General features: G+C 44.4%; 1 protein-coding gene across 3 annotated transcripts; it reads left to right on the top strand.

The window, feature by feature from the left end:
* The first annotated feature begins 1361 nt into the window (after positions 1-1361).
* Positions 1362-19563, top strand: ACOX2 (acyl-CoA oxidase 2). Of its 3 annotated transcripts, none has more exons than XM_030458204.1 (15): positions 1362-1529; positions 2428-2600; positions 3757-3919; positions 6265-6416; positions 7045-7152; positions 7887-8006; positions 8449-8564; positions 8941-9113; positions 10188-10350; positions 11035-11225; positions 12369-12530; positions 13477-13582; positions 16027-16244; positions 17817-17949; positions 18843-19563. In XM_030458204.1, the coding sequence occupies exons 2-15, from the start codon at positions 2441-2443 to the stop codon at positions 18903-18905; spliced, it is 2028 nt and encodes a 675-aa protein (XP_030314064.1). In that variant the 5' UTR covers positions 1362-1529; positions 2428-2440; the 3' UTR covers positions 18906-19563. The 3 variants fall into 3 exon arrangements, with proteins under 3 accessions (XP_030314064.1, XP_030314063.1, XP_030314062.1); XM_030458203.1 differs by having other exon boundaries at positions 2423-2600; XM_030458202.1 differs by having other exon boundaries at positions 1478-1529; positions 2247-2600.
* The last annotated feature ends 823 nt before the right edge of the window (positions 19564-20386 follow it).

Genomic DNA, 20386 nt, shown 5'->3' with positions numbered 1-20386 from the left:
TTTAAAGATTCACTACCTTTTAGCTATGCACAAACTGCTCCAATACCTGAATTTTTCTTACTGATGGAGTTTTCAGTATCAGCTTTGCAATTTATCCAGGTCACACTGAGATCTCTTTTCACACACCCTCTGGGTACCCTGCAGGTGCATGGAGCTGAGGCATTATGAACACCGCCAGGTGTGCATCTCCAGTGGCTTCTCCAGCTTGGACTTCCCTAATACTGACTGGCAATGTCCTACCTGGACAGCACCTGAACCTGCCTGAATGTAAGCCCAAATTAACAGCAGGTTGCAGGTTCAGGGACAGGCTCCTTCCATCCTGCCAACCCTCACTCTTCTTTCGGGAGATCCAGAACCACTAGCTGAACCACAAACAGCACAGGATTGAGTGCTTCTGACCCCGACAGAAGAAAATAACAGAACAAATAGAAAAAGCCATGGCTAACCTCAGAAAGATGCTTCTACTTCCCAAGAGCTGGCAACCCCAAGCCACTGTGGGATTTGGCAATGTGCAGTACAGACCAGAATACCAACCACAGGACACCCACTTACTCTGGCAGGGTGATGGCCATAAGGCATCTATAATCTGCCAGACTCCTCCCTAAAGCACCATCCCCTGGCCATGAGCACACTCACTGCATTACAGTCAGCTGTTCTGAGTTACTGTTCCTCCTCAGGGCTGCTGGGCTTGGTTCACTCAGGCTCCAGCTTATAATTACAGTTATGCAAAACTATGATTTCCTATCCTTTGTTGCACTTCCCAGCTCAAAGCAACCCTACAGAGTGCTGAATCCCACCGGTTTCACCTCTTTATTTCCCTGACAAAGCAGTTTCCAGGGAGAAACAAGCAAGTATGAGGCAGTAGCATAGGCTCGGGGATGAGCTGTGGGCAGGAGGGGCTGCCCTTCTGTCAGGCTCACACCGACGGTGCTGGGGGGTGAGTCGCCAGCTCCTGCCCACAGACTGAGGGACAGACTGAGGCTCGCCGGAGGTGAAGGCAGCACTCACCCCATGGCACCTCCCCCTACACCCTAAACTGCGGGAAGGGCTGAGGGCACTGCCATAACCGAGTTGGGAAAACCTTGAGCAAATCCAACTCACAGGCGAGGAGCAGCGAGAGCCCAAGGGGTGCTCACATTAAAAACAAAACCAAAAGCAATTAAAAATACCAGGACAGGATCAAGGGTGCTACTTTGGTGCCAGAGCTGGAAGCGCAGCCTCCAACGCACAAATATCCTGAAGGGAGATCAATACAACTTGACTTAAAAAAAACAAACAAACTTGAAGCTCCAGCCCCGCGGGCCCCGGGAGCTGCTGTCCCGGACACCTCGCAGGCGCAGTGGCCGCTGCCGGCAGCGCAGGGCCCCGCTGCGCCGCGCACACGCAGAACCACCCACGGGCCGGGCCGGGCTGGGTCGGGGCGGGCTCCTCTGGCCCCGGGGACAAGGTCCTACAGCGGGGAGGCCAGGACGGCGGCCCAGGGTGGGAGGCAGCAGCCAGACGGCTCCCCCAGGCACGCGTGGGACAAGGTACGTGGGGGGCTGCGTTCGCACGGAGGTTTTCCTTACGCGGCCTCGCGGAAGAGGGAGCTGGGGCTGAGCCCAGCACAGGGCGTCCTGGGGCGGCTCAAGGGCAGCTCCGGGTTATTTCCATCTCTTGTGTTGAGCACACTGATTTCAGGCTTTTTGTGCCCTCCTAAAACAAGAAGGTCTGAGTATCAGAAAAGCAAGAAATAAAAAAAAAAACATCTTTTGCCAGAAAATCCAAATTTCTTACAGTTATTAAACAGGAATTACAGTTATTACAGTTCAGGAAGCAGACAGCTTCTCCAAGGGAAAAATCTGCTTGAATTTCCACATACTACATTTGGTTTTTGTTAGTATCCTATGGCACATCCCGCAAAGACGGGAATTAAGTGGCTGGGAATGAAGATAAAGCCGGCCCCCCGGGAGCTGCCTGCAGGAGCTCGGAGCAGGGGCCACGGGCGGACAAGCCAGAGCCAGAAAGTTTCTTAAACATTAACTCAGCTGTGGGATATTCTAGCTGTAACTTCTCATAAATATCTGGGACAAGCTGGTGAAAGATAAAGATTTTATGTTTAAAAAAAAATAAAAATCATTCAACCTGCATTTTTGAACTCTGAGGAAGTGCCCTAAATTTTCAGTCTGTATCATTGCAGCGAGGACAAGACAGCAACTCGTTTGTTGTTTGCTTTAAACTAACGTGGTACCTATTTGTGTACAAAGTCCACTTCTACAGCAGATTTTGCTGAGCTGCAGTAGCTGCTTCCCCCAACACAGGAGTCGTGCCCCAGGATGCCTTTGTAGGAGCACCTTGGCCAACCCAACTGAAACCACCCAGCACCCTCACCCACCACCCACTGCAGGCGTGCCAGCACCTGACAAGCCCCATCCCTCCCCAGAGCAGCTCAGCCTCCAGGATGGCTCTGCTGGAGACTGGAAAACACTGGCAGGGCTCCGGCCTCAGCAGCGTGAATCCTGACATTGCCAGTGAGAGGCAAACGCCCTCCTTCAGCGTGGAGAAGCTCACGGCCCGGCTGGACGGTGGCGTGGAGCAAACTCGGATGCGGAGGGCGGTGGGTGAGTGAGCTCTACGAGGGATCTGCCTGGTGCAGAGTGTGCCCACAGCCCCCATGCTTCTCCCTCCTCCTGGCAGCACGGTGGGGGTTGGACTCCGAGGTATTTGCTTATGGCTCATCTCTTAAAAAAATGGGAACAAGGAGCTGGAGTCCCCTGCTACTGTAAATCAACACTACTCCTCCGCAGCCACTCCTTGCTGTCTGAAGCTTTTCCCATTCCCTGTTTTCCCATTCCATGCTCCCTTTCCCAGTATCTCTGGCAAGACTGGTTAAACCAGTCACGCTGGTGAGCATCTCTGTGTAAGGAGGATGTGCTGGAGGCTAGTGTTGCTGGGCAGTGATGGACACCATGGGGAAACCACAACTGGATGACCCTCCTTGGCACACCAGGCTTGTCCGGGTTGGGAGCTCATCATATGGGTTGGCATGGGCAGGCTGAGCTGCTTTCACTTGTGATGGGTGTGCTGAAAAATGGCTGTGTGCTCAAAAGGACTGGAGAAAAAAAAGGAAAAAAAAAAAGAAAATGCTTTCATCACTGTAAATAACCCTAGATGATACTCTTATCAAATGAAAAAAGAACAGCCTCTGGAATTGCATGCTTTGTGATGTAGCTGGAGCTCAGTAAAACCTTAAATGTTAATGGACTGAAAGGTTTTAGGGCAAAAAGAGAGCATTGGGCTGACACAGAAAGAACAAACCCAGGAGCAGCTTTGCAACCCTCTGAAGGGCTAGTAAAGTCTGAGCCAAAGTGCAGGTGCTGAGCAGGACACCTCCCTGCTCTGGCTGTTAGCCACCCTCAGCAAAATCCAGCTGAGTCCATCTCTAACTGCTGTCACAGCACTGGAACAGCACTTAGAGGCAGAGGGTTCCATGGCATTTCAATGCACACAGTCACCTTTCACACCCTGACCAAGGGCAGAGCCTTCCCCTGCAGGGTCATTCTTCCCACTCAGCAGACCCCTTTTCCAGGCCCAGCATTTCCCCTCTCCTCCTTCTCCCCCAGCCTCCGAGCTGTTCAGTTAGGTGTGACAGCCATTGGAACTAACAATGGCAAAATAAAACCTGCCTCCAGTCACCCTAAAAAGCCACAACATTGGAATCCACTGCCCGTGCCTTCCCAGCCCCAGGAGAACCAACTCTTCTGTGTTGCTTTGCAGTTGAAGCTATCGAATCTGACCCTGAATTTAGCAGAGAAAGTCAGTATTTCCAGAGCCAGAATGAGAGGTATGAAGCAGCAGTCAGAAAAGCTGTTCACCTCCAGAAAAAGATGCATGAGATGGGATGGACTGAAAATGGACCTGAATATAAGTATATTTACAGGTGATTCTTACTTGTTTTTTTAATGTACAGCTGGTTTTCTGTTAAAAGTTTTGTATGCCAATACAAATCATCTTTAGCAAAGGCTGGAGGAGGCCAACAGTTGACAGAAAACATTTTGATAAAAAACATGCTGCAGGTTTTTACTTTAGCAGCATGCTCAGGAAAAGGAAAAATTATGATACACAGCAGGGAACTTCTCAAAGAGCAGCAGCACAAAGCTGCAGCACAATAGATCACAGCAGTTCACATCCCCAGTGTGATACTTCCACTTCAGCAATCCACGTACCTGTGCCATAGCTCTCATGCTGCCCCTCAGACATTTTTAAATACATAACCAGAATTGGAAATGGTGCTGTTTCAGTTAAATTACTGGCTTGCAGATAAATATAAGGTGACATATTCTCTATCTAGAAACTCCATATTGTATTTAAAAACAAAACAAAACAAATCAACAAAAAAAACCCCACACCTTAGTTTGTAGGTAAAAGGAAAAAAAATATCACAATCCTTTCTTTAATGTTCTGCATGGGGTTGAGCTCCACATTTTAATTGCTTGCTCCTCCTTCTTTCCTCCTTTGCTAAATAAAAGTACCATTTTGCTGTTGCCTGGTGCACATGTTAATTCAGGGGGGTTTCAGCTGAAAAGGTGGAAGTTCAAAAGCACCATTCAAAAGGGCAATGTCTGCACCTTGCAAATCACCACTGACATTAAAAGCCACTTATCAGTATTTCATGATGTGAAATACTATATTTTCTTTACACTAAGCTCTTCACCACCTACAGCAATCGGGGCTTATAACGGGGGAAATAATCAAATCATCCATCAGGAGCTCCTGGACCTGATCATTATATTCCCAATGAAAAGCAGCTCTCCACTCCTCTCTCAGCAGAAAGAAAAAAAAAAAGCAACCCAAAAACCAACCTGCCAGCAGATTTTAACATCTGACAAAGCTCTCAAGTGCCTCTTCCAGCAAGATTTGCTTTTATCAGGCCCCCTGATGCCAAGGGCCAGCAGTGTGATACCATATTTTGCTGGATTAAGATCACAGCTGCCTCACAGGACAGCTCTTGTCTGATGAAACAACCAGGTGAGCACCAAGCTCTTCCTGACAAAGCCACACATTTAAGAGCTTTTTAAATTGCAATTAAAGCAATGCTATTTCTGGATGGGCTGCCAAGGCTTCATTAAGTCTTTTTCTGTTAATCAAAGCAATTTCCTGTTAAACTTCTTTGTTCATATTTTACCCACACACTTTTCCAGCATGACTGATCCTTTCTCAGGGCCAGGATAAAGTAAAGGTCACAGACATCTGTTAAGAATAAAAGGTATCTATCTAGGATGAGATGCTTACTAGAGCACTGCAATGAAGCAACCTGCTAACAGCTACACAAACCACTGACAACAGCAGAGACACTTACATTTAGGTGTGAGAGCACATGTACTTATATCTGTGATTGAACCATAATCTGAGGAATCCTAAGAGGGACTATATTCTCAATATTGATTTAGGATTTCTCACGCACGCACCACACACAAAAAGCTTAAATGAGTTTCTGGTTTGCACCATGGAAACAACTGTACTCAAGTTCCCATACACACCTTCTGGAATAGAACTTTCTAGGATGTGTGCAGTTCTGTCAGCTGTTGATAGTGAAGGATCTGACCAGATAATAAGCCCGGTGTTACAAGGATGTATTTGCATTTTTCCACAAGAAAAAAGCATCTCAGCTTAGGCCAAGGAACCCAGTCTTTTTCACTGGCAGCAGCTGACAGCAAACACCCAGTGAAGAATACATCAACAAACCCAATGTCCTGAGGTATTTTCCCAGAACAGGAATGGGAAGGTTCAGGAAATCCAGGTCTCGGATTCCTACATATGTAATTCAGTCTAATGTGCCCCACGGTGAAGGGCCTGGGTTAGGGTTGGGTGGTGGAGTTTTTTTAGCTCAGCCTTAAAATATGACTTAAACAATCAGGAAAAAAGTCCTATGAAGTAAATTAAAGATACAGTGGGCTCGCAAGCCACAGGAGCCCTAGAGCTGGGCTTTGTTTTTAGGAGTTCTACATCTGCTATTCAGAACAGATATTTTCTCCAAGAGCAAGTGAATAATAAGCTAGCAACACTTCAGCAAACTATGTCATTAAGGAAGGAACAGAAGCAGCTCGGAAGAGCACTTTTCCTGCAATGCTGCATTGATGTTGGGCATGGGGTGAGGTTATGACAATGCAGAAATGAAAAGACATCAGGAAGTTCTGTCTGGTCACCACTGCAGTACCACTGCCTCATTCATCACATCCCTGGAACCTCACCTGAGTGAAAACACTCCTTGTGCCTTCCCCTCAGGGCACTGTCAGGAGACGTCGCGTTTCTCCTTCACCGCATCTTCGTGAGGAGTATTTCCATGCTGGGCTCCGACGAACAGATTGCCAAGTGGATTCCTCTCGCCAGCCAGTATCAGCTAATTGGAAGCTACGCCCAGACTGAACTGGGGCACGGTAAGGCTGAGAAGAAAACACAGCATTGCTGTAAGACTAAAGGCTCTGGCCCAGATTCTTGGGGGAATTCGAGTTCAAGCTGCCCGTGCTTCACACTGGGGCAGGGGTGACTGGGGGAGAAGATGGCACCTGCATGTTGGAGGTTGGTGTCCTCAGTGGTCCTCTGCAGGGGTGACTGGGGGAGAAGATGGCACCTGCATGTTGGAGGTTGGTGTCCTCAGTGGTCCTCTGCAAGCTGAAGATGTGCTGGCTTTGGTTTCACCAATGTGGAAAAAATAACAAGAGCACGAGTGAAAGCTCACCATGAGCAGACAGACACCATCAGCAGAGGGGATCAGCCAGGCAGCTTGCCCAAGCTGATGGTTGTTACCATGAGCCAGGCAGCTTACCTGAGTAGCATGTGGCTCGAGATCTTTGCAGGAGGTGGCACGGGGTCACTGGGAATATCATCATCCTAAGGTTCTTAGCAGGAGGGTAAATCACAAAACTCTGGTAATACCCACACCTGACTCCACAATCCTCCACTCTCTCCCTCCTTGGAATACACCAGGACAAATATATACATATATATACTTACACACATACACACACATATATATATTTAAATTTTTAAATTTTTTCTTTTAAGGAACTTATCTTCAGGGTTTGGAAACAACAGCGGTCTTTGATAGCAGTACACAGGAGTTTATACTGAATACACCAAAGATCTCTGCCATGAAGTGGTGGCCTGGAGACAGTAAGTACCACAAAAAACGTTTTGGTTTTTCCTTGTTTACTTCTTTTGGTTCCCCAGTCTGTGCTGCTCAAGCTCTGTGTTTGAAGACCCAGGTGCTAGCAGAAGACTTCGGTAAGAGATGCATACAGCAAGAGGCAAGTAAGAGACCAAAGGGTTTTCTACAAGTTCAGTGGCCAGAAGGGAGCCACCATCATCTATCAAAAAGCCCTTGGGTGGCAGGCTGGAGAACTTCACTCAGTGAAACTCCTACTTCTGCAGGAATCAATCTTCCATCTTTGTAAATGATATTCAAACAACTAAAAACTGCAGGGAGATCATCAGCATAAAAGATAAGCATAAAGGACTCGAGTGTGAAATTCATGGTTCCCTTCAGGAAGGTATTTCACAGAAAATAACTGGAGTTACTCCAGCAGCCACAGCACTTCCCACACTCTCAGCACTGCATCATCATTAACTACTTTTTTTTTTTCTTTATCTGCTGATGCAAACTGTTCATCCAAGCCTCACAGGCAGTGACAGAGGCTTAAGAATTATGCTCTTCTGAGACCCAAGGGCAGGCTCAGAGATCAGATTTAGGCTAACCCAGCTCTCAGCAACTGTGGATCTCACCTACCTTGACCCATACTTTAAGTAAAGACCTGCTGCATGCACAGTTAGCAGTGACTGCTCTTAACTGGGGAAGCATTTATGCTGTGCCTTGTCTTAAGGGAATGGGGCTGTTTTTCTTCTCACAGTGGGAAGGTCAGCAACCCACACAGTGGCCTTTGCTCAGCTGTACATCCACGGGAAGTGCTATGGCATCCATCCCTTCATCGTGCAGATCCGCAGCCTTCAGGACCATTCACTCTGCCCAGGTAAACAACCCGAAACATTGCAGCAGTTGTGCAGGTGCTCTCCCTATTTTGCCTTTAAATGTTTTCTAAAACATTGGGCCAAGGGAGAGAAACTTAAAATTGCCAACACCAAACCAAGAGGGATATCCAAGGCATAGCTATAATTAACCTCAACCATTTAATCTAAAGAATATTTAAGGGATACTCAGACATATCCAGACCAACCCTTCTTAACCAGAAGCCTGGGCTGCTCTGACCAACTCTGCATTAACACCCCAGCCACCATGGGTAACAACTACCACAAGGCAACTTGAGTGTTTGTTTCATCCTTCAGGCAAGATCACCTATGCTGTGGGAAAAGCAAAGCTGAGCATGCTGTTCCTTTGAGATCCCAAGCCTGACACAAAACAGGGAGGGAAATGTTCAAGTGGAAGTAAGCAGGCTATGTTTTATCCTGCTGCAGGCATAACTGCAGGAGACATTGGTCCCAAAATGAATTTTGAGCATGCTGACAATGGCTACCTCATGCTGCAGAACGTGCGCATCCCCAGGGAGAACATGCTGAGCAAGTTTTGTGAGGTATGTACGGGCTCACATCCCAGACTTACCCATCAGACTCGTATTGCACAGCCAGAGAGAAGATGCCTAAATTTATGCCTAAATTTAGGACAAAAAAATCTTCCTTTGAGGTGTCTGCAATTCTCTTGAGGTTTTATCAAGGCCAGATGTTATCTGAATCCTAAGTGAAGCTCAGTGTCAGGAATTCCACGTTCAGAGGTCGGGACAGGCAGAACCTCTCTGAGCCAGAAATAGCACCTTTCATCCAGCATGCATAAGGACACTTAGTTTTGCATTCAGTGAAATATTTTGATGTCAATTTTATTCTATGCACAGAGATTATACACCCATCCTGGTACCGAAGAAGGTGAAGTCTAACATCCCCTCTCTACACCAGGTTCAACCAGACGGCACCTACGTCAGACGGGGATCACAGAAGATTAATTATTTCACAATGACTACGGTGCGCATTTCCCTCCTTTCAGATGAGGTTTTAGCACCTCTGATGAAAGCTTGCACCATCGCCATCCGGTACTCCGTGGTTCGCAGGCAGTCCAAGTTGAAGCCTGGGTAATGCCATGCAAGTCCACAGTGATGGGAAGGGAACCATGCACCACCTTCCCCCACACCACTCTTTTATTTCTGCTTTTCATCTTATCTTTCAGCACATCGCTGGCTTATTTCCCAGATTGGGCATTTACAAACATAGTTCCTTATTATTTACATTAACGAGCTTCAGTCAGAGTACAAGAGAATGTTTACAGTTCTTTCTGTGATAAGTTTCAAAGTTTGAATAGCTCAGTGGTTCACACAAGCAACTTATTTTTCTTATAACTGGACTTCCCTTGTAATCCCACAACTCATCAGAATCCAGACCAAGCAGACTGCTAAATTCTTATTCCATAGCATCCTACTAATGGACCCTACTAGTGGGTACCTTCCAGCATCCACAGTTTCAATATGCACACTTTACAACACTGAATTTTATTAGTCTGGTAAGAATCCCTGTGCTTTTTAAATCATTTTAATGGATTTCAAAATTTTCCACTTAAGCATCCTATCAAAAACAAGATCCTAATGAGAACATGGTTCAAACACAAACCAAACACAAGAGCACAGGATGCTGAACTGTTGTAACAACCACTTCTGTGGTTAGAAGCCTTAAGTGTACTAACCACAGCAACAGTGGCAAAGAACATCCAAAAAAAAGCTCGTAAAGCTTAAAATAATTTAGACACAAATATTTTTCAGATAATCCTACCTACATCAGGGCCACAACGATCCACTCTGAAAAGCAAATGTTTGTCAGGGTGCTGTATCACTGCCTCCCATCTAACACCAACAACCTGGTGTCCCTGAAGGTTTCATCTTTGTCCTCTCCCACAGTCCCTGTTCCCCAGTCCAGTCACACAGAACCTTTTCTGATCTGTTGGCTGGTTCACCAACACAGCAGAAAAACTGCTCTTTTCCTGGGCTTGTTTCTCTGCAGCCTAGCAAGCCAGGCAGATTTGCTGCCACAACATTAGCTCAGTCCCATTCACATACTTTTTCTTGGCCATGAAAACACTGATTTTCATTATGTAAGCTAACACTAGTTACACCTGTGTCCTCACTTTCCCTACTTCATCAGCTGTCTTCCAACAGGGAACAAGAAGCAAAAATCCTTGACTACCAAACTCAGCAAGAGAAGTTGCTGCCCCAGCTGGCAGCAGCCTATGCCTTTCATTTCATCAATGACTACCTGCAGGAGTTATTCAACAGGGCATACAGGGAGATCCAGAGGAAGAACTTTGACACACTGCCAGAGGTGAGCTGCAGCAGGATTAGCTTGTACAGCACTTCTCAGCTCTAAATAGCAAAGTATTTTAGCAAGTTGGACAAGCATTCCTCTCACCACTAAGTAAGGAAGCACTAAGAGAGCATATGGCATGTCCTAACTCCACAGCTACTCTCTAACAGCATTTGTTTGACTGCCCAAAATTTTTCCTTTTGGGAACTATTGCAGAGTGACAAGTCCTTGAAAAGCATGTCTGCTTGCTAAAAACCTTGTTCCAAGGAACTGGTTATTTCACAATTTCATCTACAAATGCACATGCAGTTTTCACTCCTGAGCCAAAAAACCAAAAATGTGACTTTTTAGAACATACAATTTCTCAACTGGAAGCCTGAAATGAAAACACACTCTGGACAAGGGCAACCAAAGCCACTGCTAGTTAAGAGAAACCCAAAAATCCATAAACTGGCCACAGGTTTCCCAGCATGGGGGTGTGTGAGAGTGTGCTGCATTCCAAGTAGAAACCAAAGGCCATGCTCCCGGAGCTGGGTGCTATATCAGCATGCAAAGGAGGATCTGACAGGGACTTCATGTCCAGAAAATCCACAAAATTAAAGAAGGAAGCTTACCCCAAGGATTGCTTTAGAATACTTCCACTATTAATGCTGCTTTTCTTCTTTTTTTTTTTTTTCTTTTTTTTTTTTTTTTTTTTAACAGCTCCATGCATTTTCTTCAGGCTTCAAAGCCCTGGTTACTCAGCACTGCACTTCAGGAGTGGAGATCTGCCTCCGGGCATGTGGGGGACATGGTTACTCCTTGCTGAGTGGACTCCCTTCCTTGTATACTAAGATACTTGCCTCATGTATTTATGAAGGGGAAAACACCATTTTGCTCCTGCAAACTGCCAGGTAACAATTCAAATTTGCTCATCTAAAAGCCTACCTCTTATTTATTCAACCTTTGCTACTTCTCCCAAACCAGTAAATCCAGCTACTCCTTTCTCACAGCATCTTCTAAAAATACAGCTCAGGACATAACTATTCATGTCTTCTGTCTAACAGGCATGGAGGTGTGTGGGAATTGGATTCTCCTATTTTTGAGTTTGGGATGTATGCAGGTGCTGTTCTGCATAACCTCATTTTCCTCTTTGTCTGGCAGCACAGCAAAAGCACTGCCATACAAGTTCTGCTGTTTATTTTTTTAAGCAACCAATATAACATGATATTGGTAAAGTCAGATTGATTAGAGAAGGTGAAGTTGTTGGATACAACAACTGAACAACAACTGAAACAGATGAGTCATGCTGTAGGAACAGTCTCCTCCAAGCATGCAGACTGATGATTCTCCAGAGCAGATGAAACACGGGAGAAAGAAACCACAGCTGCTTGAATTTTTAATAATGTGTGGTTTTACTAGAAGGAGAAAACCAGTGCACTTCCCAGGGACAGAGGTGCTACCACATAACTCTCTGCTTCCATGCAGATATCTCTGCAGCCATTAGTACCTCCTTTTGCAAGATCAATGGCAGAGTCAAGGGAAATGCTGTAACCTTTTACTTCCAGGCCCAGTCAGTCTGGGTCATAGCCAAGGTGCCAAGAAAATAAGGGAGTGGGGAATGTTCCTTGGACACCTGTTTAGCTCCAAGAAAGCATCGCACGTTTATCATTAAGGGGACTGTGTGTTGGGGATCACAAACCACCATTAAGACTCCCAGAGCATGATGACAGCTTAGGCTGCAAAGTTGATACTCTATCTTATCACCATGCTGCTGAGACTGCTAACAGCTACAGCAAGTTTCTTCCTAAAAATTCATCACTACAGATTGCTGCAGCATTAAACACAGTAGGCACGATACCCCAGAAACCCCTCACAGGTCAGGATACTGTGAGTAACTTGTAAAACAGAAGGTCATTACTTGTTCAGATCCATTCTGGACCACTGATGGGATGGGTCACACCACACTGCTCCTCACCCAGGTCCACTTTACTTTTTGCATGACCACTTGCTGTATGGGACTCACAACCATACCCTGCTCTCTACCCTCTTCCCAGGTTCCTGATTAAGTGCTTCATGGCAGCCAGTGCTGGCCAGCCTGTTCCACCATCTGTCACATATCTGGCTGCAGTGAAACCCAGCAAGTGTCCAGCCAAGAACAAGTTGGATTTTCTCAGTCCAGATATTTACACTGAGGCCTACCAACACTCAGCAGTCAGGTCAGTACAGGGGATGGGATTTCTCTCTTTGACAGCAGAAATGTGTTGAGCACTCAGTTTCTTCCTTGCTTTAAAGGGAGGTAAATAATCTAGAATTGACACCATCTGCTCCTGGAAAAGAAAAGGAAGACTCACACAGGATTAACAGCTGTATCCAACAGTCAGTGTGAAGCTTTCACTTCAAAACATCAGAAGTTAAGTCATGTGCTACCTAAAAACTACAGTCTATAAAGCTGATTCTATACCGGGCTGATGGCACTAGTTAAGTAAATCTCAGACCACATCAGTGAGCTGCCACCCAGTAAAACCTTTAGGCAACTGACCCCTGTGCAATTCTGTACAGAAAGTAAGACTTCACATACCTGGGAAGCAGATGTTTTCAAATAACACCACAGCAAACACAGAGCCTCTCATTCCATCTGTAGCCTTACAACTGTTCAGCCAAATATAAATGGCACAATGAGTGGTCTCATTAGTATTATGTGCACTATGCAGGCTTCATCTTCAAAAACCAGGTAAACAGATAGACAACCCCGCTGTCATTCAAATTAGCATAAAACCAGAGCCATTCTTCCAAAAGTGTCACTGGGAGCAGGATTTGGATCCTTGTGTAGAAAAGTAGAAACCTAATGTAACATCAGTCCAAAGTTACCATTGTTTTGTTTTGCACTCTCCTTACATACACAATCCAAGAAAAACTCAGCAGCCCACTGGTAAACTACCCTGGAAGCAGAGAAGGCAGAAATCCTTAAGTACCAGGGTGGTCTGGGTGCTTCTCCCAATTCGTATTTAGATTTAGCATAAGCTAATTTTGCTTATACTGTGTAGAGATAATTTCAAATGTCAGAAACGCCAGTTTGCCATCTGATCACACACAAGTCTGAGTATGAAATGAGCGCCTGTGGGCTGCTTCACTCATACACAATATGTTTTCTCAATTTTCCAGACTGATAAGCAGCACAGCAGCTAAACTACGGGACTTGGTTCAGTCTGGAGTCAAAAAGTACGATGCATGGAACCGGTGTACAGTGCAGCTGGTGCAGGCTGCAAAGGTTAGCAAAATTTATTTGGTTATTTGATGGTTGTCTTTGTGATACAGCATGCAACAGAAACAGCATGATTAGCTGAAAGTGTCAGTGCTGTTTATTGTTTTCTATTAGCATCGAAGGAACACCACAAAGAGCAAGGCACCACTGTAGTCTGCATGGTGACAAAACTTTAGTAAGAAGCAGTTTCTGATGTGAAGAGTTTTGCGTCTGGCCAGGTAGAAAAAGACTAAAGGGAGTACAGTTATGCTGCCACTATTAGCAGCATCATACCTCCCATATCCTGCAACAAGAACACACCATCTTCAGCTAACACTCATCTGTTTGTAAGGCTCTAGTGTTTCTGACCCCCAGAGGAAAGCTTCCCCAAAGCACCCTCCTGCAAGTGGCAGAGTCACAGCAGGAGTGAAACGTGCAGTATTGCTTACAGCTACTGCTCTCACAGGGAAGATAACTGCAGGAAAAACAATGAAAAGCAGTGATAAGAGCCACGTTAATTACAACTGGCAGACAAAAATCAAATCAAAATCAAATTAGTAAGAGATTGAAAGCCAGCTTCCAGTTCACATCGATTAGAGGCAACCAGCACGCCTTCAGCTGGAGTATCAGGACAGCAACATTTGTTCCCCAAAACAGGGGTTAGTTAGTACAGAACTAAGCAGAAAAGAAAGCAAGAAGGGAGAAAAGCCCTAAATTTAAATGAAAACCAAAATCACTGATACTTCATAATCTCCACAGAAACAGCGTTTTTTTTAAAAATATCCAATTAAGTGATTTTTATACAATTCTGGTGAAGGCCTTCCCTCCCTTCCTTCCCTGAGCAAAGGAATATTTGGAAACAAATCTATGGTTTATTTTAACATAATTCAGTTTATAATGAAAATCATCACGCTTTTATCTACTGTTCAGCCAGAGCCAACTCAAATTGAAATGGACTTAGCAAGAAGCCCCTGAGAGGGAAAAAGGAACCCTACTCTTACCTAACTGTGGTGATATCAACCTGGTGATTTCATGGTAGGGAACAGTCCCCCTTGTAGTCAGTGGATTAGACAAAGTCCCTGATGAGTCAAACTCAGCAACAGCTGAGATTGTTGCAAAACTCTCGGAAGCATTGGTCCACTCATAGTGGGAAGCAGAGCTGTAACTTTTCAGAACAAAGAGTCACTGAGTAAGGGAGCAAAGATGATCTCAGCAGTGGCATTTTTTGTGGTCACCTGTCTGCTGTGCATCGTGCCCCATTTTCAATTACACAGTCAGGGGAAGCAGCATGTATTCAATACTGTAAGCTTGGAAGAGCAGAAAAGCCATGCAGTTGCATAAAAAATAAAGGAGCCCTTCTATAAATAAAGTGAAGATCCTGTCTTATGCAGAAGGTTGGCTGTGGTGCTGTCAGTGGCGACTGTGCTGCTAGAGTCTTTAGGAAATGGGATCTGGACCCCTAAAGTTTCTTAGGTACTTCAGGGAGAGGAAAAGTCACCCAACCCCCTTGCATTTCCCCCATAACTTTAAAACCTTCATAGCCTGCTGCTTTCTTGGTGCATTTCTGTATTTACTTCTTGTTCCACACCTTCCCTGGAGTGTCACCCACATGACTAGCACGGCAGCTCTGTGAACTGACGCCTGCCAGCTCTCAGCTCAGACACTGGGGATGGCTTTGCTGCAGACTCCATAGAGGTTAATTGCTTGAGCAGACACCCAGCTTCTCAGGCAGGTTCTGTAGTCCATGCTGGCCTCCATGCTGCTGGACTGTGCTGGCAGGAAGAGCTGAAATGCAGGTGTGCCATACTTACACCCACAGCTGGGAGGAGAACCTTACAGAGAGTGAACCCAGGCAGATACCAACAACCCACAGTAATGTCAGCACAACCTAAGTCACCTACAAACAGATGGAATCAGCCTGCCTTATTTTCTCTGGACCTCAGTAAATGCTTCTGTAACTTGGCAGTTATATACTCTACTGGTGTCTAACACAGAAACCATCAGTTTACTTAAAACCAGAAAATCAAGGGGTAGGTTTGGTTGTTCTTCTGTGAAAAGATGTTTTCAGAGCTGAAGCTCTGTAGATACTGAGCCCAGTTTACCATGAGCCCAAGGTCTTCAACAAGAGTTCCCTCCTATTCATGAGCTAGGGATCAACACAACTATATTCCAGTGTGTCTCCATCACGAGGTATTCATTAGAAATATTCAAAACAAGCACCACCGTGATTTCTGAAGTGGGTTTGTATAGTTTACAAGTACAACAGTGCTGTTTACACCCCAGTCCTCTCCTCTACTGCTGCTTAAAGACATGAATGCAAAAGGCCTGGTCAGTCAGCAAACAAAGAATTCAGACTGGAAAAGTGCCAGGGAAATGAAAAGGTTTTATATTCTTTACAAGAACATTTGCGTCACTTGCCCTACTAAAAGTGTTTTGAGGTTCATTCAGTGTTGATTGTGTTTGTTTTCCAGGCTCACTGCCACTACATCACAGTGAAAAACTTTGCAGAAACTGTGGAGAGACTCGAGACCAAGGCTGGCATCCAGAAGATTATGAAACATCTTTGTGACCTCTTTGCATTACACGGGATCTTCTCAAATGCAGGAGTCTTCTTGCATGATGGATACATATCTGGAGCTCAAATGGACATGGTCACAGCATCATACCTGGACCTCCTGGCTGTCATTCGGTGAGCTGCTCTAGCTTGAGAGGAAATACAAAGCTATTCTGTTTCTCCCTGTGATAGATCTAAAATGGTGATGCAGTATGTGTGGCAACATCTCCAAAGTCAATTCACCTCGTTCAGATTTTATATTCATTGACTGGCAGCACTAGATATTGATTGAAATTATCTACATAGAGCTCATTTTCACATTGAAAGAGACCTAAGTGTCCAGCTCCTTTGCAGTTTTTAAATTAAAGTTCTGTGACATTAAATCTTACATATAAATAAAGAAATCCTGAACACTTTCCACAATTTGTGGTAGAGCAAATGGTAGGAAAATGCAAAGTGAGAGCAGCACTGGCAGGAGGCAGCCCCAGCAACCAACCATACACTGCAGAACCTGCTTAAGTCACAGCTAGTACAACCTACTCTGTTGCCATGGCTGAGTTACAATGGGTACCCAAACAATTCCTGCCTACAGCTATTTCAGATGCATCTGCTTCAAGCCATTTATCACTAACTACGTGATCTCTGAGATGTGCTCAGGTTTGAACTTGCCACAACATCACAAAGGCATTTTGACAAAGGGTTTATCTTTCACTGCTCAGTGCTGTTTGCTAAGAATGGAATAACTCACAGTCCAGAGAAGCAGGTTGCTGCTGTATGTAAAATTCTACGTAGATCCAGAGAGAAACAAGAATACACCAAAACTGACAGCTGAACAGGACTGATCCAAAGAGCAGGCATTTTCACAATTCAAGTTAAGCAATAAGCTGAACTTAATGCTTTCTAAAGCTTAACACATCACTGTCTCTGGAATTCATTGCAACTTCTCTGTTAGTCCATGCCTTGTCAACAGGGTTCAGGAATGAGTGCACATTTACCTGGGTAATTAGAGTCAGTTACTTACAATTAGTAAAGAGGATACAAACACTTCCCTGTCTGTAGCAAAACCCTAGCTTTTCCCAAACTGCCCTTCCCCAAAAGGAACTGGTACATGCAAATGCCAGCATTTGAGCAAACCACTTACTCTCTTGTCACTGGCTGCTGTCAGATGGGCCCTTAGAATGGCTCAGGGTTGTTTGGTTCTTACAGACACCAAGCAAGTAGAAGACCTTGACACCCCTGCAATGCGGTAACAGAAATGCTTAAAAGACTAGAGGAAGGTTGGAGATCAGTGAAGCATTTCACATGAATCTAGTAGCAACCTTATTCCATTTTGTACAACAAACACATGCAGCATAACAAAACCAAAACAAAAGCAAAAAATACTACAAAAACCAAAAGCAAGAACTCGCAGTCTGCTAATAAAACATTTGACATGAGACTGAGTCCTACATTAGGGAATGAAGGATGGACCTCAGGTGATTAGAAGACATTGCACATACCCATTCAGCAGTACAGACAATTTAGGGCATTAGTAGAACATGGCTCTGAGGAATCAAAACAAGCAGGATTTTCCCCACAGTGTAGGCAAGGGGAAAACTGGCACAAGCTTTTTAGGCTGAGGAATCCAGACTTTCAAGCTTACCTGTATTTTCCTCCCTTAGAAAGCAGTATCTGCTCCAGTAACATGAGTGCCATTTGTCTCCTCAGGAAGGATGCTGTTCCACTAGTGGATGCTTTTGACTTCACAGATAAAAGCCTGAATTCTGCCCTTGGCAGTTACGATGGACAGGTTTATCAGCGGCTGTACGAGTGGGCTCAGAAGTCACCAACAAACACACAGGTACAGAGGTGGGGTGACAGCCAGGCAACTCCTGCATTAGCAAGAGCAGAAAATGTTGGCTTTTCTTTTAATAAAAGTTCGTGGAATAAGAGTCTTTAGTTGTTAGTCTCTCACTCTGAATCCTGACCTGTGATGCTCCAGTTATGCCAGCTCTAATCTTAGCTCAGACATTTAACTTAACAGTGAACTGCAGCCCCCAGAGTTCTAGAGCTTGTACCTAGGAGCTGGACTGTCATGTGCTTCCAGTGTGGTTTGGGTTTTTAAACTTGTATCACTGAGGTAAGGTGGTACCAAAGTAAGCTAAAAGTCTGTTTACATGGTTCACATATTATGGAAAAACACTAGATGCCTGCAAGAGCCACTTATTGCATGGTATTTTCCATTCACTAGTGCAAGAATTATATTTTTTTTCAAGAATATATTTAACCAGGAAAGTATAAATGTTAAATAGGACAATTTCATACTTCATGGTCTTCAGCACTTTACTTTCACTTGTTAATTCATCCATATTGTAGAGTAATGTAAAATTCTGCATGATGCAAATAGCTATTGCTCTGTTTGAAAACTCACTTTGCCTTAAGTAAGATTTTTACTTTGTTAATCAGCAACTCTTTGAAATTCTACAGCTACACACAGAATTTGCCTTCAGCAAACATTCAAGTTCAAGCATTTTTTTTTTTGAAGTTAAATAGTACTTCCATTTGGGATGGGTACTGTGTACTCATTATAAAGTTTCCCTATACTACAGAGAAAGAGATCTTGCATAGATGAAGTAGCTGGCTCTTTGGGATTTTTTAAATAGCCTTTCTACTTTTCAGAGATCATTCTTAAAAAAAATAACAGCCTTTTCCTTAATTATCATTAATTTCCTTCCACATTCTTTTTTGGAACAGATGAACCCAGCCTATGAAAGGTATTTGAAGCCACTTCTTCACAACACGCTATCAAAATTATGAAGACGGTGATCTAAGTGAAGGCAACATGTTTCCTCCTGTTCTTTGTGCAGCAGTACATTTAGGAAGCATCAGTAATGACTAATCAGAATTTAAAAATCAGTTCCAACAAGTATGAAACAAGATTCTTAGCCAGCTATTTGCATTTAGCCAGACAGAAGTCAAACAATGCAGAGTGGTCCCTCCTGCTAGGAGGCAGCCTAGTCAGAGGTAGCCTGGGGTTTGCTGTTTTCTAACCTGAAGTGTCCTGATAGCATCAGAATGATGCCATTTGCCTTTCTTCTTTTTCTAAATCCACTATATGATAATTAAGGGGAAAAAAAATCCCACATTAAGAGCTCCCCTTCAGAGTGTTGGAACTGTACCGTGCCTTCAGAATACCAAAATGCACAACAAGCAAACCACTTTACTAAAAAACTCACGGAATGTGAAATTATGGTCCTCAGTTTCTAGGAGTAACTTGCTCTCTTAGATCAAGAGCTGTATTAGAAAGTACATCTGTCTGGACAATTAAAACTTGGTCATCAGTATTCCTGGCTAATGAAAATTCTGACAAAACTGATGCCAACTCTAGTCTGTAGAATTTACTTTCCCTTTAATAGAGCCACTCATACTTGTCTTTCTATAAATCCTGGGCTCCAATAAAGTGTATTATTTGGAATACTGCTTCTCTAATTATTATACTTCATATAATTATGGAAAGGGCAAGCTGATCCAGGACACTCATTAATTTTCTAGTAAATTAAGTGTTGCAAAGAACATCTTGTGATTTTAATTCAATGCCAGCTAACACAGATAATTCTTACCACATGTTGTAGGAAGGAAACAACCGCTTTTCCTGAGCTTCATCAGCTCAGCTTTTCTTTCCCTCTTGCAGGAGGAATAAAGCTCTTATTACAAAAGTCAAAACCCCTACACTGTGGGGAGGGGGGAGACAAAAAAGCACAAGTACAGCTCTGAGACAGGTCCTCTGGATGGGACAGGATGGAAAGCTGCCACCTTCAAGAACCAGCAGCTACCACAGAAATCCAGAGCCCCTCTCACCTCCCCTAGGATCTGTGGTCTGCACAGCTCAGAGAGCAAAGCAGTTGTGGTAAGGAACACTTGTGACAGGAACATCATGTGAAATCGTGATCCATTCATTGACACAGTTATCAACTCTCTTACTCCCAACAGCATTCAAGTCAGAGCATAACCAAAAATTCTATTGAGGACTATGACAAAGTGCCCAAGGTAAGGAGAAATGGCTAAATCAAAATCAAGTAAAACCACAGAACTTGAGTGGTTTGACTTAAACATCATCAGAAACAGCACTCTAGAGTTAAAATCATGTATACAAAGACACTAGATAAACTGCTGACAAACCAATGGTACTTAGCAGCTACATCAGGCTCTGTGTTCCCTCCATCCATGTCCCTTTCACTGGAACAAATACTTGCCATCCTTTTGTAAGGCATAATGCAGTTTTCAAGACACATGCTTTT

This window comes from Calypte anna, chromosome 12 (genome assembly GCF_003957555.1).
Source record: "Calypte anna isolate BGI_N300 chromosome 12, bCalAnn1_v1.p, whole genome shotgun sequence".
In the NCBI taxonomy this organism is placed as follows: domain Eukaryota; kingdom Metazoa; phylum Chordata; class Aves; order Apodiformes; family Trochilidae; genus Calypte; species Calypte anna.
Note: the sequence above shows the minus strand (reverse complement) of the source record. Positions and strands in the feature narration are given on the sequence as shown.